Source organism: Pristiophorus japonicus, chromosome 18 (genome assembly GCF_044704955.1).
Source record: "Pristiophorus japonicus isolate sPriJap1 chromosome 18, sPriJap1.hap1, whole genome shotgun sequence".
Taxonomy (NCBI): Eukaryota; Metazoa; Chordata; class Chondrichthyes; family Pristiophoridae; genus Pristiophorus; species Pristiophorus japonicus.
The window spans coordinates 87715096-87731005 of record NC_091994.1 but is presented as its reverse complement, the minus strand read 5'-3'; the positions used below and the strand labels follow the sequence as shown (position 1 = coordinate 87731005).

At 47.9% G+C, this 15910-nt stretch overlaps 1 protein-coding gene across 2 annotated transcripts in view; it reads left to right on the top strand.

The window, feature by feature from the left end:
• Positions 1–2630: 2630 nt before the first annotated feature.
• atp13a2 (ATPase cation transporting 13A2) overlaps positions 2631–15910 on the top strand; it is a 91577-nt gene continuing 78297 nt past the window's right edge. For both annotated transcript variants that reach the window (XM_070860243.1, XM_070860242.1), the window contains exon 1: positions 2631–2665. In XM_070860243.1, the coding sequence (XP_070716344.1) occupies positions 2656–2665 (10 nt within the window). In that variant the 5' untranslated portion in view covers positions 2631–2655. The remainder of the gene's footprint in view (positions 2666–15910) is intronic.

Here is a 15910-nt window from a genome sequence, read left to right as displayed (position 1 = left end):
CTAGGCAATGGCAAAGGGCCTGAGTCCTGGCTAGGTGAGTGAACCAAGCCCACCCCACTAGCAGGGGGCGCAGCACCGCTATCAGACGACTAGGACCCTGTCCGGTTGCTCTAGAACCTGTGTCCTTGCATACCTGTACTGCTACCTCAGTACTTATCATGACTGAACCATGAATGCAATCTACCCAATCCTGGCGCACGACCACAAAACGTAACGAATGTAAGTAACTGAACCAAGGTGTCACGATACAAACTGTAACTTCCTTTCTTTGTAATTGCACTGTGTCTGATCCTGTATGTTAATGTAACGGGCCTACTGCATGATCTTGCTGGGGAGTGGGGGGAAATGGATGTATGTAGTCATGGATCACACCCAGAACCCACTGGAACCTCCACTGGAACCATCCACACTGGTAACCACTACCCAACGTTGTGGCAAAAGGACTTGGGGGTTAACAGGGAGAGAGCCAAGCCAAAGCACAACCAAGGTGCAAGGGCTATTGGCACTTAAGTCTGGGGAGAGCTAAGCCAGAGCACATAGTGCAAAGGTAATTGGCACAAAGGACTTGGGGGAGAGTGATGTTATATATGCAGACTATAGATATACTCTCTGTGTGGTCACTGTATAGTTGCATAAGATGGAGACTTGTTACCTGATGTACTATGTGTATATATTATGCTGGCACCACAAGAGGGTGCAACTGGTGGAGACCGGGATTTCCTGCCCCTGTGGCAGAGGCTGTCCACCAAAGGGCACTGCAATGGGAGACCTGAGGGTCACCTGCATAGGTGTGCAGGGCCCAGTATAAAAGGCTGCCCACCATGCTTGTGCCTCACTCTGGAATAAAGAATAAAGGACCAAGGTCACTACAGTTTGAGTACAACACATTGCCTCGTGGAGTTATTCATAAGTGCATTACAGACATAACAGGCTGGATGTGGGAGAGTAACTCTTGGAAAGTCTGTTTAAAATCTAAATGCAACTTTGGTTTTCCTTTTTTTAGATTAAAAATTTATAAATTACATATCAAGTATAAATATGTTTAAAGTTAATTTGAATGCGCCATTTTAATGTTAAAATACAAACTTTTCCAGGGAACATGCTTCAACATTTTGATTTCCACCTTCAGACTATCATATATTTTTCCTCCAGTACACACAAAGGAATGTTGTGTATCTCCACAGCTTAGCTTACAAAGCCCATATAAATACACACCATAAGCTTATAATTAGGGTCATTCTTTAGTTATCATCTCTTTGGAGCCTGTATCAGCTTTTTTGAAACCTTTTGCTAGTTTTTAAGTTGGTATAAAGTACACTGCCCATGGGGGTGTTGGCTGCAGATCTGGCTTACAGACCATCTAACTCAGCTGAATTTCTGAACATTCACATACATTTACATCACCTGCATGGTTCTGAATCACGAGTGTTAGCCCTGGCTTAGTGCATTGTTGCAGGTGATAGCTTTCAGATGGGATATTAAACCGGAAGTCCCGTCTGCCTGTCATATATGTACATTCTGTTTGTAGCCACCAGATGGCCTCATTGTTGGAGGCCACTAAGCAGCATGCACATTTGCTCAGGTATAAAAGGCCAGCCATTTTGAGAGTCAGGCACTTTGGGCCTAAATAAAGCAGAGCCAAGGTTGTACCTTGCTTAGTTAAACAGTACTCAGTTTGAACCTTTAATGCATACATAACACTGCCCTCGTTGCAAAAGATCCACAGCACCAACGTCCTCCGTAAGCCGCTCTGCCTCCCCCAATGCGCGGCCCATTCAAATGTTGCCGCATGCGCGGTGCCTACAATGTAAAACTCGGTGAGCGGCCCGAGCGGGACCTTGCAGATGACTGCGCGGCCACGCAGCTTAGCGGGAAAATTGCACAGCATTATCTGAAGTTGAGCTGGGAAGTTCTGGTATCCTGAGCCAATATTCATCTTCAACCAACACCACTAAAACAGATTATCTGGTCATTTATCTCACTGCTGATTGTGTGACCTTGATGTGCGCAAATTTGGCTGATGTGTTTCCTATATTATAACAGTGACTACACTTCAAAAGCACTTCATTGGCTGGAAAGTGCTTTGGGACATGCTGACATTGTGAAAGTTGCTATATAGGGGCAAGTGCTTTCTTTATGAGGGGCTGCAGTTTGTGTGTATGATTATTTGGTGATTTGGAAATATATCTACTGTTCCTTCATCGTCGCTGGGTCAAATACCTGGAACTACCTCCCTAACAGCACTGTGGGAGTACCTTCACCACACGGACTACAGCAGTTCAAGAAGGCGGCTCACCACCACCTTCTCGAGGGCAATTAGGGATGGCAATAAATGCCAGCCTTGCCAGCGACACCCACATCTCGTGAACGAATAAAAAAAAATTAGATCAGTTTATTTGCAATTATATTTGGTGATAAGCTGAGAAGTAGTGATTACTCGCAGTATTATTTAAATAGAGCCTCCCATGATTACAGCATGTGGCATTTTGTTTTTTTCCCATAAAGAATCACTCCAAATGCCTTTGCAATCCTGGCAAATGCGCAGCCCAGGCGGGTGGGAACCCGGAAAGGACGAGCTCGCGGGAGCGGTGTGCGTGATGACGTGGCACGCCGCGGGAGAGCCAGCGAGCGCGATGAGCAAGCGGCCGGGCGAAGATGAGCTCAGGTAAGGCGGGCGGGGGAGAAAGAGAAAGAGCCCGGGGTCTCGGCAGGAGGGAGTCTGGCCCAGAGCCACCTCCCACAGAGACAGGGGTCGGGCATCTTGTCCCTCCCTCCCGTGGGTCCCGCACTCACACCGCACCCAGCAACTCCTTAGCAACCCGGGGGCTTCCAGGAGATGCTGCAATGGGTCGACCCCAGCTGGCAGTGCCCAGGGCAACATCTCTTCCTCCCGGCAAACTCTCCACAGCTGCTATCAGTATTCGATGCTCACTCTTCAATAGAAGACAATTATTTCTTTATTTGAATCCTTGCTTGATCAACCTTTAATTATAGCAAATGATCCCAAGGTATCTTGAATACGAATGGGGATTTTGGTGGGGGGTGGGGTTAAGAATTAAGGGAAGTGACTGAAAGCTCAGTTGAAGAGGTAGGTTTTAAGAAAGCACAGTTTAAGTTTTCTCACTTTGCAGTACATTTGGTTTTAATTAACTAAATATTAAAATGCTTGACAACGAAGGCGAACAATTATGGTCCATTAGATAATGTACATGGTTTCTACACCATTATCATTTAATCCATGTTTGGGGCAGTTCAATCCTGATAAATACTGAGCTGGTAGCTTTGAAGTCAAGTTTCTTGTTTATTCATGGATGCAGTTTTTGCAGCACCTGTACATGCTAAGTTATGACTGTCAACATTGGTACTGGAGAACCAAAGAAATCAGTAATTCTGTTTGGTGTGTACATTCTCTGGGTTTTACCAAATTTGTTTTCAAATGCAGTGGATATTCAAGAATAGATAAGAATGTACAAGACTGTTGGAGACCAGAGCTTTCTATCTGGGCGCAATGTTTAATTGTTTTCCTTAATTGTTTTCTCCCCAAATATCAATCCAGGGCTTGAATTTACCAACATAATCTTTCTCCTTGGGCAATTTATTCCATAGATTAATCAAGACTTAAAATTAATTTGTGTCCTGACAGCTGGTTTGAGTAGGTAAAATGTCCACATCCTGTCCTGCACTAAGTTTCACTTGTCCACCACCCCAGTCCTTGCTGATCTCTGTTTGCACCCTGTCCGTCATTTGTCTTCAAGTCCTCCATGACCTCACCTGCCATACATTTGCCGATTCCTCCAACCCTATGTTGCAGTCTGTGTCCCACAGTCTTCAGATTCTGGCATCTCTTGAATTCCCCCTCCCAAATTGGCAGAGCTTCAATTGTTTTAGCCCTACTGTCTGGGACTCCCTCCTTAAACTGCTCTGCTTTGCTACTCTCCCTGCACCTGGAAGCCTCCACAAAACTGTTTTGAATCTGCTTTCAATCATCTCTCTGATGTGAAATGCCATACGATGTTTGATAATGGTTAATGGTGTTCTTGATCCTGAAAGTTATGTGGTATGCAATCAGTCTGCAAGTTGGAGCAATGAGTCTATAAATGATGCCCAGATGTTCTCTGCTTGGATCTGTCTACAGATCTGAGATGTAACTGGATCAGGTGATGAGTCATAGAACAGGAGTGACTGGGTTCACTGCCCTTCTGTATAATGAGTAATGCAGGTGATTTGGATACTACATGTGGATCAGGTACTGCTTTTGGTTTCTCTGGACTATTATCGTGTGTGTTTTCACGTGTACTGTTGTATAGGTTGAAGAGTGATGGTGCAGTGTTGGCTGGGAGATCTCAATAAAGAGCAATGGCAGGAATCTATGCTGTGTCTATTGGAGTGGGAATCAAAACAGATAGCAATGCAATCATAGATTCTGTTCTTTATAATTTGGGTTGTGTTTAGAAAGAGCATTTGGAGCAAGGTGAAATAATGAGAGGCCTGTATATAGCACCTTATTGCATATCTCAGTACACCCCAGTGTGCTGTGTGGGGGCACGCTACCCACATCCTGTTGCATGCCAGGTCCCACTTTCTCAACATCCCTGTACTTGTTGATCTCCACTTGCTCCCTGTCTCCCAGTGCTTCATATAATTACTTTTTGAAGTGAAGCCACTGTTGTAATGCTGGTGATGTACTGTTGTTTAAAAGTATGTCACTGATGGAGTGAACAATTTGAAGCGATGAATTAAGGGTGTCTCACACCATTAAAGTGTATGGGCTTAAGTGTGATTTTATTTCTCTATAATGAACTGGCACCTATATTCTAAATAAGCCTGGGGTGACAACACTGTTACAAGCTTTTATATTTGTTAAAATACATGAAAATAAAAATATGGAACTGATGGGTTCATGCCCTGGTTACGTTGACTGGGTTTTGGTATGATTGTTGTAATATTTATCCTATTGATAGGTTTATTATGGGCCATCTGATTGTGTTGTGATGTGTTTGGTTATTGATGAAAGATTACGTTTTCTATTCCCTGAGTTGATATTTCTGACTGGGCCAACTCGGGTCTCTGTTGATCCTGAGCTACTGTTCCTTGAGCATCAACCCATATTTCCCAGAATGTACGGGGCCCACAATATAAAACTACCCCTAAATTTGGCACTAGATTGACAGACATTACTCTACGGGCCTCTGAAGTTCAGGCTTTGGGAAAGCGATGTCTGTATGTGCCAATATCTATCCCTCAATCGACATCACTATTCAGATTATCTGGTCATTATCACACTGCTGTTTGCAGGAGCTTGCTGTGCGCAAATTGGCTGCCGCGTTTCCTACATTACAACAGTGACTATACTTCAAAAAGTATTTCATTGGCTGTAAAGAACTTTGGGACATCCAGTGGTTGTGAAAGGTGCTTTATAAATGCAAGGTTTTCTTTCCTTTCTCAGTCCAACAGAATAATTGTAGACCCACTTTTTCATAGGTTTCTGATTGGGGTAGAGCCGATGCTTTTAGCAACCTAAACACTGAGCCTTGTCTTCCCGGGTGGAAGCACAGGAGTTTGGGGCTGAGGTGCTGAATAGAAGGAACTTTGGTCTGCACCTGACCTGGGAATGCTTGATGTGTGTGCCTGAAATGTAAAGTGTTTCTTTCCTAAACACTGAACATCCCTCATCGTGACTAACACAAACATTCATTCTTATTTTTAAAAAAAAGCAAGCTGTGCTCTGTCTGGGAGATGGGGCATGTGCCCATGTAACCAGGCCTATGTTGTAGATGACTGCAAAACCTGACGCATTGAACAGTGCTGTCTGTGTGCAATAACGCTCTATTGCAAAGCTCAGCTTGTATGTAAACAAATGCACTTGAATCATCATGTATTTAAAAACTTTAAAAAAATCTATTTTAAGCTGTTTTGTGGCAGAATGAAATCCGGCAACACCACTTCATCAAATTGTGTAGACGAATGACCACATTTTGTTCATGAACTATATACTAAAGGTTACCACAAAAGAGAGAAGTAACTCTCATTTTTACAGTGCCAGCCATGGCTCAATTGGCAGCATTCTCGCCTAAGTCATGAGGTTATGCGTCCTGAGACTTGAGCACAAAAATCTCGGCTGACGCTCCCAGTGCCGTACTGAGGAAGCGCTGCACTGTCGGAGGTGCCGCCTTTCAGATGGAACGTTAAACCGAGACACCGTCTGCCCTCGTGGGTGGACGTAAAAGATCCCGTGGCACTATTTTGAAGAAGCACAGTGGAGCAGTGTTCTGATCAATATTTATCGCTTGCGGAGGCAGAGTGGTGGTAATTCACCAGCGCTTTGAGGTGTCTGCTGTACATAGTCCATGCCTCTGAGCCATATAGGAGGGCGGATATCACTACTGCCCTGTAGACCATAGGCTTGGTGCCGGTGTTTGAGGTTCTGGTCTTCAAACGCTCTCTTCCTCAGGCGACCGAAGGCTGCACTGAAGACAGTGTTAGATTTTGTAGTTGATGTCTGCCTTGTTAGAAACATAGAAAATAGGTGCAGGAGTAGGCCATTCGGCCCTTCGAGCCTGCACCGCCATTCAATGAGTTCACGGCTGAACATGCAACTTCAGTACCCCATTCCTGCTTTCTCGCCATACCCCTTGATCTCCTTAGTAGTAAGGACTACATCTAACTCCTTTTTGAATATATTTAGTGAATTGGCCTCAACAACTTTCTGTGGTAGAGAATTCCACAGGTTCACCACTCTCTGGGTGAGGAAGTTTCTCCTCATCTCGGTCCTAAATGGCTTACCCCTTATCCTTAGACTGTGACCCCTGGTTCTGGACTCCCCCAACATTGGGAACAATCTTCCTGCAGCTAACCTGTCTAAACCCGTCAGAATTTTAAACGTTTCTATGAGATCCCCTCTCCAGTGAAGACAAGCCCAGTTAATCCAGTCTTTCTTGATATGTCAGTCCAGCCATCCCGGGAATCAGTCTGGTGAACCTTCGTTGCACTCCCTCAATAGCAAGAATGTCCTTCCTCAAGTTAGGAGACCAAAACTGTACACAATACTCCAGGTGTGGCCTCACCAAGGCCCTGTACAACTATAGTAACACCTCCCTGCCCCGTACTCAAATCCCCTCGCTATGAAAGCCAACATGCCATTTGCTTTCTTAACCGCCTGCTGTACCTGCATGCCAACCTTCAATGACTGATGTACCATGACACCCAGGTCTCGTTGCACCTTCCCTTTTACTAATCTGTCACCATTCAGATAATAGTCTGTCTCTCTGTTTTTATCACCAAAGTGGATAACCTCACATTTATCCACATTATACTTCATTTGCCATGCATTTGCCCACTCACCTAACCTATCCAAGTCTCTTGTGTGGGACCTTGTCAAAAGCCTTCTGAAAGTCCAAATACACCACATCAACTGGTTCTCCCTTGTCCACTCTACTGGAAACATCCTCAAAATTCCAGAAGATTTGTCAAGCATGATTTCCCTTTCACAAATCCATGCTGACTTGGACCTATCATGTCACCTTTTTCCAAATTCGCTGCTATGATATCCTTAATAATTGATTCCATCATTTTACACACTAACGATGTCAGGCTGACCGGTCTATAATTCCCTGTTTTCTCTTCCTCCTTTTTTAAAAAGTGGGGTTACATTGGCTACCCCCCACTCCATAGGAACTGATCCAGAGTCTATGGAATGTTGGAAAATGACTGTCAATGCATCCGCTATTTCCAAGGCCACCTCCTTAAGTACTCTGGGATGCAGACCATCAGGCCCTGGGGATTTATCGGCCTTCAATCCCATCAATTTCCCCAACACAATTTCCTGACTAAAAAGGATTTCCCTCAGTTCCTTCTTACTAGACCCTCTGACCCTTTTTATATCCGGAAGGTTGTTTGTGTCTTCCTTCGTGAATTACGAACCAAAGTACTTGTTCAATTGGTCTGCCATTTCTTTGTTCCCCGTTATGACTTCCTCTGATTCTGACTGCAGGGGACCTACGTTTGTCTTTACTAACCTTTTTCTCTTTACATATCTATAGAAGCTTTTGCAGTCCGTTTTAATGTTCCCTGCAAGCTTCCTCTCGTACTCTATTTTCCCCGCCCTTATCAAACCCTTTGTCCTCCTCTGCTGAGTTCTAAATTTCTCCCAGTCCCCAGGTTCGTTGCTATTTCTGGCCAATTTGTATGCCACTTCCTTGGCTTTAATACTATCCCTGATTTCCCTTGATAGCCATGGTTGAGCCATCTTCCCTTTTTTATTTTTACGCCAGACAGGGATGTACAATTGTTGTAGTTCATCCATGCGGTCTTTAAATGTCTGCCTTTGCCCATCCACTGTCAACCCCTTAAGTATCATTCGCCAATCTATCCTAGCCAATTCACGCCTCATACCTTCAAAGTTACCCTTCTTTAAGTTCTGGATCATGGTCTCTGAATTAACTGTTTTATCCTCCATTCTAATGTAGAATTCCACCATATTATGGTCACTCTTCCCCAAGGGGCCTCGCACAACGAGATTGCTAATTAATCCTCTCTCATTACGCAACACCCAGTCTAAGATGGCCTCCCCCCTAGTTGGTTCCTCGACATGTTGGTCTAGAAAACCATCCCTTATGCACTCTAGGAAATCCTCCTCCACTGTATTGCTTCCAGTTTGGTTAGCCCAATCTATGTGCATATTAAAGTCACCCATGATAACTGCTGCACCTTTATTGCATGCACCCCTAATTTCCTGTTTGATGCCCTCCCCAACATCACTACTACTGTTTGGAGGTCTTTACATAACTCCCATTTACATTTTTTTGCCCTTTGGTGTTCTGCAGCTCTACCCATATAGATTCCACATCATCCAAGCTAATGTCCTTTCTAACTATTGCATTAATCTCCTCTTTAACCAGCAATGCTACCCCACCTCCTTTTCCTTTTATTCTATCCTTCCTGAATGTTGAATACCCATGGATGTTGAGTTCCCAGCCCTGATCATCCTGGAGCCACGTCTCTGTAATCTCAATCACATCATATCTGTTAACATCTATTTGCACAGTTAATTCATCCACTTTATTACAGATACTCTTTGCATTAAGACACAAAGCCTTCAGGCTTGTTATTTTTAACACCCTTTGTCCTTTTAGAATTATGATGTCGTGTGGCCCTTTTTGTTTCTTGCCTTTGTTTACTCGGCCTTCCACTATTGCTTTTTACCTTTCTACCATCTGTTTCTGACTCCATATTACTTCGCCCTGTCTTGCTGCATAAGTTCCCATCCCCCTGCCATATTAGTTTAAACACTCCCAAACTGCATTAGCAAATGTTATCCCCAGGACATCAGTTCCAGTCCTGCCCAAGTGCAGACCGTCCCTTTTGTACAGGTTCCACTTCCCCCAGAACTGGTTCCAATGTCTCAGGAATTTGAATCCCTCCCTCTTGCACCACTGCTCAAGCCACGTATTTATTCTAACTATCCTGCTCCCTCTACTTTGATTAGCACGTGGCACTGGTAGCAATCCAGAGATTACTACCTTTTTGAGGTCCTACTTTTTAATTTAGCTCCTAACTCCCTAAATTCAGCTTATAGGAACTCTTTCCGCTTCTTACCTATATCGTTGGTACCTACATGTACCACGACAACTGGCTGTTCACCCTCCCTCTCCAGAATGCTCTGCAGCCACTCCGAGACATCCTTGACCCTTGCACCAGGGAGGCAACATACCATCCTGGAGCCTCGGTTGTGGCCGCAGAAGCTCCTATCTATTCCCCTTACAATAGAGTCCCCTATTACTATAGCTCCCCCACTCTTTTTCCTGCCCTTCTGTGCAGCAGAGCCACCCATGGTGCCATGAACCTGGCTGCTGGTGCCTTCCCCTGGTAAGTCATCTCCCCCAACAGTATCCAAAACGATATATCTGTTTTGGAGGGAGATGACCGCAGGGGACTCCTGCACTAACTTCCTACTCTTGCCTTGTCTCTTGGTCACCCATTCACTATCTGTCCTAACCCTTAACTGCGGTGTGACCAACTCACTAAATGTGTTTTCCACAACATTCTCAGAATCGCGCATGCTCCAGAGTGAGTCCATCCGCAGCTCCAGTGCCGTCATGCGGTCTGTCAGGAGCTGCAGCTGGACACACTTCCTGCACACATTGTAGTTAGGGACACTGGAAGTGTCCCCGACTTCCCACATAGCACAGGAGGAGCATGACACGGGTCCGAGCTCTCCTGCCATGACTTAACCCTTAAATTAATTTACTTACTAAAATTTACTTAACCACCAACAATAGGCTCCCGAGATATGGAAAATGGTCCACGTTGTCCAAGGCCTCGTCGAGGATTTTGCGCAAATCCATTGGCAGGATAGGCGCACCAAGATCGGTTTTCTTGCTCAAGCCAACATCCCCAGCATCGAAGCACTGACCACGCTCGATCAGCTCCGCTGGACAGAGAAACATAGAAAATAGGTGCAGGAGTAGGCCATTCGGCCCTTTTGAGCCTGCACCACCATTCAATATGATCACGGCTGATCATGCAACTTCAGTACCCCATTCTTGCTTTTTCTCCCTACCCCTTGATCCCTTTAGCCGTAAGGGCCACATTTAACTCCCTTTTGAATATATCGAAAGAACTGGCCTCAACAACTTTCTGAGGTAGAGAATTTCACAGGTTCACAATTCTCAGAGTGAAAAAGTTTCTCCTCATCTCAGTCCTAAATGGCTTACCCCTTATCCTTAGACTGTGACCCCCTGGTTCTGGACTTCCCCCAACATCTGGAACATTCTTCCTGCATCTAATCTGTCCAATCCCGTTAGAATTTTAATATGTTTCTATGAGATCCCCCTCTCATTTTTCTAAATTCCATTGAATATAAGCCTAGTCGATCCAGTCTTTCTTCATGTCAGTCTTGTCATCCCGGGAATCAGTCTGGTGAACCTTCGCTGCAATCCCTCAATAGCAAGAATGTCCTTCCTCAGATTAGGAGACCAAAACTGTACACAATATTCAAGGTGTGGCCTCATCAAGGCCATGTACAACTGTAGTAAGACCTCCCTGCTCCTATACTCAAATCCTCTCGCTATGAAGGCCAACATGCCATTTGCCGCCTTCACCGCCTGTTGTACCTGCATGCCAACTTTCAATGACTGATGTACCATGACATCCAGGTCTCGTTGCACCTCCCCTTTTACTAATCTGTCACCATTCAGATAATCTGCCTTCCTATTTTTACCACCAAAGTGGATAACCTCACACTTATCTACATTATACCGCATCTGCCATGCATTTGCCCACTCACCTAACCTGTCCAAGTCACCCTGCAGCCTCTTCGCATCCTCCTCACCGCTCACACTGCCATCCAGCTTAGTGTCATCTGCAAACTTGGAGCTATTACATTCAATTCCTTCGTATAAATCATTAATGTATATTGTAACTAGCTGGGGTCCCAGCACTGAACCTTGCGGTACCCCACTAGTTACCGTCTGCCATTCTGAAAAGGACCCGTAGGTCCCGTATTGGACTCCTTAGTGTGGAAGCAAGTCACCCTTGACTCCGAGGGACTGACTATGATGATCAGGGAAAGCAACAGAGTGGCTCTTCAACCAATCAGATTGAAGAATCCTCACTGAGCTATGTAGAGGTTAAATCAAGAAGTAGAAATTAGAATATTTAATTCATTGCAAAATCATGTACAGAAAGCAAAATAATGAGAGGAAAACAAAGATGGGATTAAGCGCGAGAACGATGAGACAAAGAAAAAGTTTTAAAAAATGTATTAATTAAAAAAAATCTTTACCAATAATTACATTCTGAAGGAATGAGACACTTGCTTGTAAAATTAAATTTTTAGTGCCAGAGAGGTGGTTTGGTAGTATTAAGACTTATCGCGCCGTTACAAATTCACTTGCATCTGAATACAGCAGCCCTAACTTTTTCTGGCATGTTTAGTGGGTAATTTAGAGAATACTTACTGCAACGTCATGTCCTCATACGGATTTCAATGTCACGTCTATCGGTGAGGTACTGTTGGAGCGAAGCTTGTGGAGGAGCAGGACAAATCGGACAGCAACTTCTGAATTTATGCGATTAAATTCTGCATGTGCGGACTCTTGATGTTGCTGCCCCATTTACTCCATAATAACGGTGAGTGCAAATAGCCCCACCGTTATTCTCAACGCAAAATCCGGCCCATTATTTTCTTTCTCTCATGCCCCCATCTCTACTTTTCCATGTGGCGATCACGTCCCTGTTTTTATTTCTCCCTTTCTTGCAAAGCACCTTGGCATCTAATTTCAAGATAAAATATATAAAGCCAGCGGTGCTCATCCCAGACTATCTCTCTGCATACGTCTCACTGCCAGCTACCACGAGAGTTTTAACCTCTCCTTTAAGTGCACATTGACAGATCAAAAGCTTTGACATGAAAATAGGGAGGAATGCACTGTGCGAGTACAAGCGTCAGCGTGTCCCTAGAGATATAGATGCTAGTCTCGGGAACATCAGATTGGAATTTGCAGGCAACTTGCAGGATACATATAGCCGGCATCTGTAGTTTGGACACCCTATATCTAGGTTTACGTGAGGAACAGCCACTTGGGCAATGTAGAGCTATACCGCAGTGAGGAAGCAGCGACTTGGGAAATGGCCACTGTTTGTATATTAGAGTTTTTATGGCATTTTAAAATGCGCTAAAGTAGAGGTCAAAAACACCCAGGCCAGCTCTTATCCGGTCTGCTATGATAATGCAGCTGCACAGATAATCTAAACACTGAATTTTCACGAAAAGATGAAGGAACTGGGAACTGCCAGCAACAAATGAGGATGTTTTACAAGGAAGGGTTTCAGTAATAAGCATGTTCTAAGGTGACAAGCATAAGGATATGAATGTCTCCTAGCAACTGAGCTTGAGCGTGCTGCTAAAGAGCTTGTCATATTGTGAATGTGTTATTTCCTAACCGGGAGAGAGACCAGACCTGACACTTTGCTCATTGTAAAATAATCAATGGGAAATTAGATGCTCAGCTGTGAGCCCTGCTGGCAGAACATTATTCTGGCACTCCGCTTCACAATGGAGGTTGTGGGTAGGACACTTTGATCAAGCTTTTAATTGTTTTAAAGTTATATTTGTAGAGTAATGATCGATCGGTGCGGCAGAGGAGCAGGGAATCCAGCTTTGTGGTCCAGGGAGCATGTCCTGTGGGTTAATGGGGCCGCCTGATGTGGGGTACGCATCACGAGTATAGTTCGTTCATAGAGAAGTCATTCGTGGGAAAGGCTGCAAGCAAAAATGAGAGCTACCCAGAACAAAGTTTAGGGAGTGGCGCAGGATGTTTATTGTGACTAACTACTGGCTGGGCAGTTCATGTGGCTGTCTCCTGAGAGAAGCGCCTGCAGTATCCTACAATGCTGAGCATTTTAAAGCAGTCTCTTGCTTTTCTGTCTTTCCCCTTTCGCAGTCTTGCCTGGAAAGTTGCGAGAGATGCTTGTAGTGTCTGCAGGAGTTGCTTCATCCAAGTTCTGTAATTTCAAAACTAAGCAGAACTGCGACACAGGAGGGAAACTTGAAATGTAAGCGGTTTTCCTGGAGAAGGGCGTGCAGTGTAGATGATCAGTTCACTGGTCTTTCACTCCCCGGCTGCACTGCAGTGACCTCTTTGTTGCTTGGATCAAGCATTTTTATAGCCACTGTAGAATGGGTTTCGGATTTAGCACTGGATCAGAGTTTTATGTAGCGTGTATTACGGTTATCTAGAACTTGGGTTGAGACCCTGGACGTTTCATATAGGGTCCTAGCAAGCAGAGCAGACTGGGCTGGATATGAACCCTGGTCTCAGGTGATTAGCCACTCTTTCACTTTGTTGGAAATGGAGATCTGCAGAAGGGCTTCATGAGGATTAAAAAGTTACGAACCCCTTTTGTACAGGACTATTAATTCAGCAAAATTGCTGGAGCAAAGAAGTGCCTTGATTGGTAGCTATTGGTTTTGGGTAGTGAAATTCTGGTTGTGTTACAATAATGCTGAGAGAGTGCCGCACATAGGGCCCAAGTTTCGAGCCGCGCCTAGAACGGCGCAGTCCCGACCTGGACGCCCGTTTTTCGCGCCACAAAGTGCGCCTAAAACAAACTTCCAGATTTTCTAGCTCCCTGCAGGTCGTTTGCAGCTCGGCGCAGCGTAGCATGAGCAGTAGGGGGCGGAGCCAGGTCCCTGTGCTGAAAACTGTGCCGGGACCTCTGCACATGCGCTACAGTGGATGCGCATGTGCAGTAGCTCCAGGCGCCCAAAACTGTGTGGGAGGGCCGAAGCACGCAGCCCCTAGCCCTGGCCGAATGGCCTCACTGGGGCTGCGTGAATAAGGCTCCTCCCATGCCCAGCTCCTGCTTCCACCCGACCCGACTCGACTCCCGCCCCCTCCCCCCGCCCCCGGACTGGACCCGACCCGACTCCTGCTTCCCCGCGTCCCCGGCCCCCCGGACCCGACCCGACCCAACTCCCGCTTCCCCCCGCCCCCGGATCGGACCCGACTCCTGCTTTCCCCCTCTGCCCCGCCCCCGGACTGGATCCGAACTGACCTCCCTTCCCCCCCGACCTGACCTCCCTGCCCCCGACCTGACCTCCCTCCCCCCGACCCGAACCGAACCGACCTCCCACCCACCACCGCCCCCCGACCCGCGCTCCCCCGGACCCGCGCTCCCCCGGACCCGACCCGACACCAACTACCTGTAAATCTGGTGCTGTGGACGGGCCCTGCCCGAAGTCTCGGGCCCGGCCCGTTCAGCCTCCGCACCCCCCCTCCATCTCCCTTCCCTCCCCCCCCCCCCCCATCTCCCTTCCCCCCCCCCCCATCTCCCTTCCCCCCCCCCCATCTCCCTTCCCCCCCCCCATCTCCCTTCCCCCCCCCCCCATCTCCCTTCCCCCCCCCCCATCTCCCTTCCCCCCCCCCCCATCTCCCTTCCCCCCCCCCATCTCCCTTCCCCCCCCCATCTCCCTTCCCCCCCCATCTCCCTTCCCCCCCCATCTCCCTTCCCCCCCCATCTCCCTTCCCCCCCATCTCCCTTCCCCCCCATCTCCCTTCCCCCCCCCATCTCCCTTCCCCCCCCCCATCTCCCTTCCCCCCCCCATCTCCCTTCCCCCCCCCCATCTCCCTTCCCCCCCCATCTCCCTTCCCCCCCCATCTCCCTTCCCCCCCCCTCCTTCCCCCCCCATCTCCCTTCCCCCCCCATCTCCCTCCCCCCCCCATCTCCCTCCCCCCCCCACTCCCTCCCCCCCCATCTCCCTCCCCCCCCCATCTCCCTCCCCCCCCCATCTCCCTCCCCCCCCATCTCCCTCCCCCCCCATCTCCCTCCCCCCCCATCTCCCTCCCCCCCCATCTCCCTCCCCCCCCCATCTCCCTCCCCCCCCATCTCCCTCCCCCCCATCTCCCTCCCCCCCCCATCTCCCTCCCCCCCCCATCTCCCTCCCCCCCCCATCTCCCCTCCCCCCCCCCATCTCCCTCCCCCCCCATCTCCCTCCCCCCCCATCTCCCTCCCCCCCCCCATTTCCCTCCCCCCCCCCATCTCCCTCCCCCCCCCAATCTCCCTCCCCCCCCCCATCTCCCTTCCCCCCCATCTCCCTTCCCCCCCCATCTCCCTTCCCCCACCCCGCCCATCTCCCTCCCCCCCCCGCCCATCTTCCTCCCCCCCCCCGCCCATCTCCCTCCCCCCCCCCGCCCATCTCCCTCCCCCCCCGCCCATCTCCCTCCCCCCCCCCGCCCATCTCCCTCCCCCCCCGCCCATCTCCCTCCCCCCCCGCCCATCTCCCTCCCCCACCACCCATCTCCCTCCCCCCCCCACCCATCTCCCTCCCCCCCCCACCCATCTCCCTCCCCCCCACCCATCTCCCTCCCCCCCCCACCCATCTCCCTCCCCCCCCCCACCCATCTCCCTC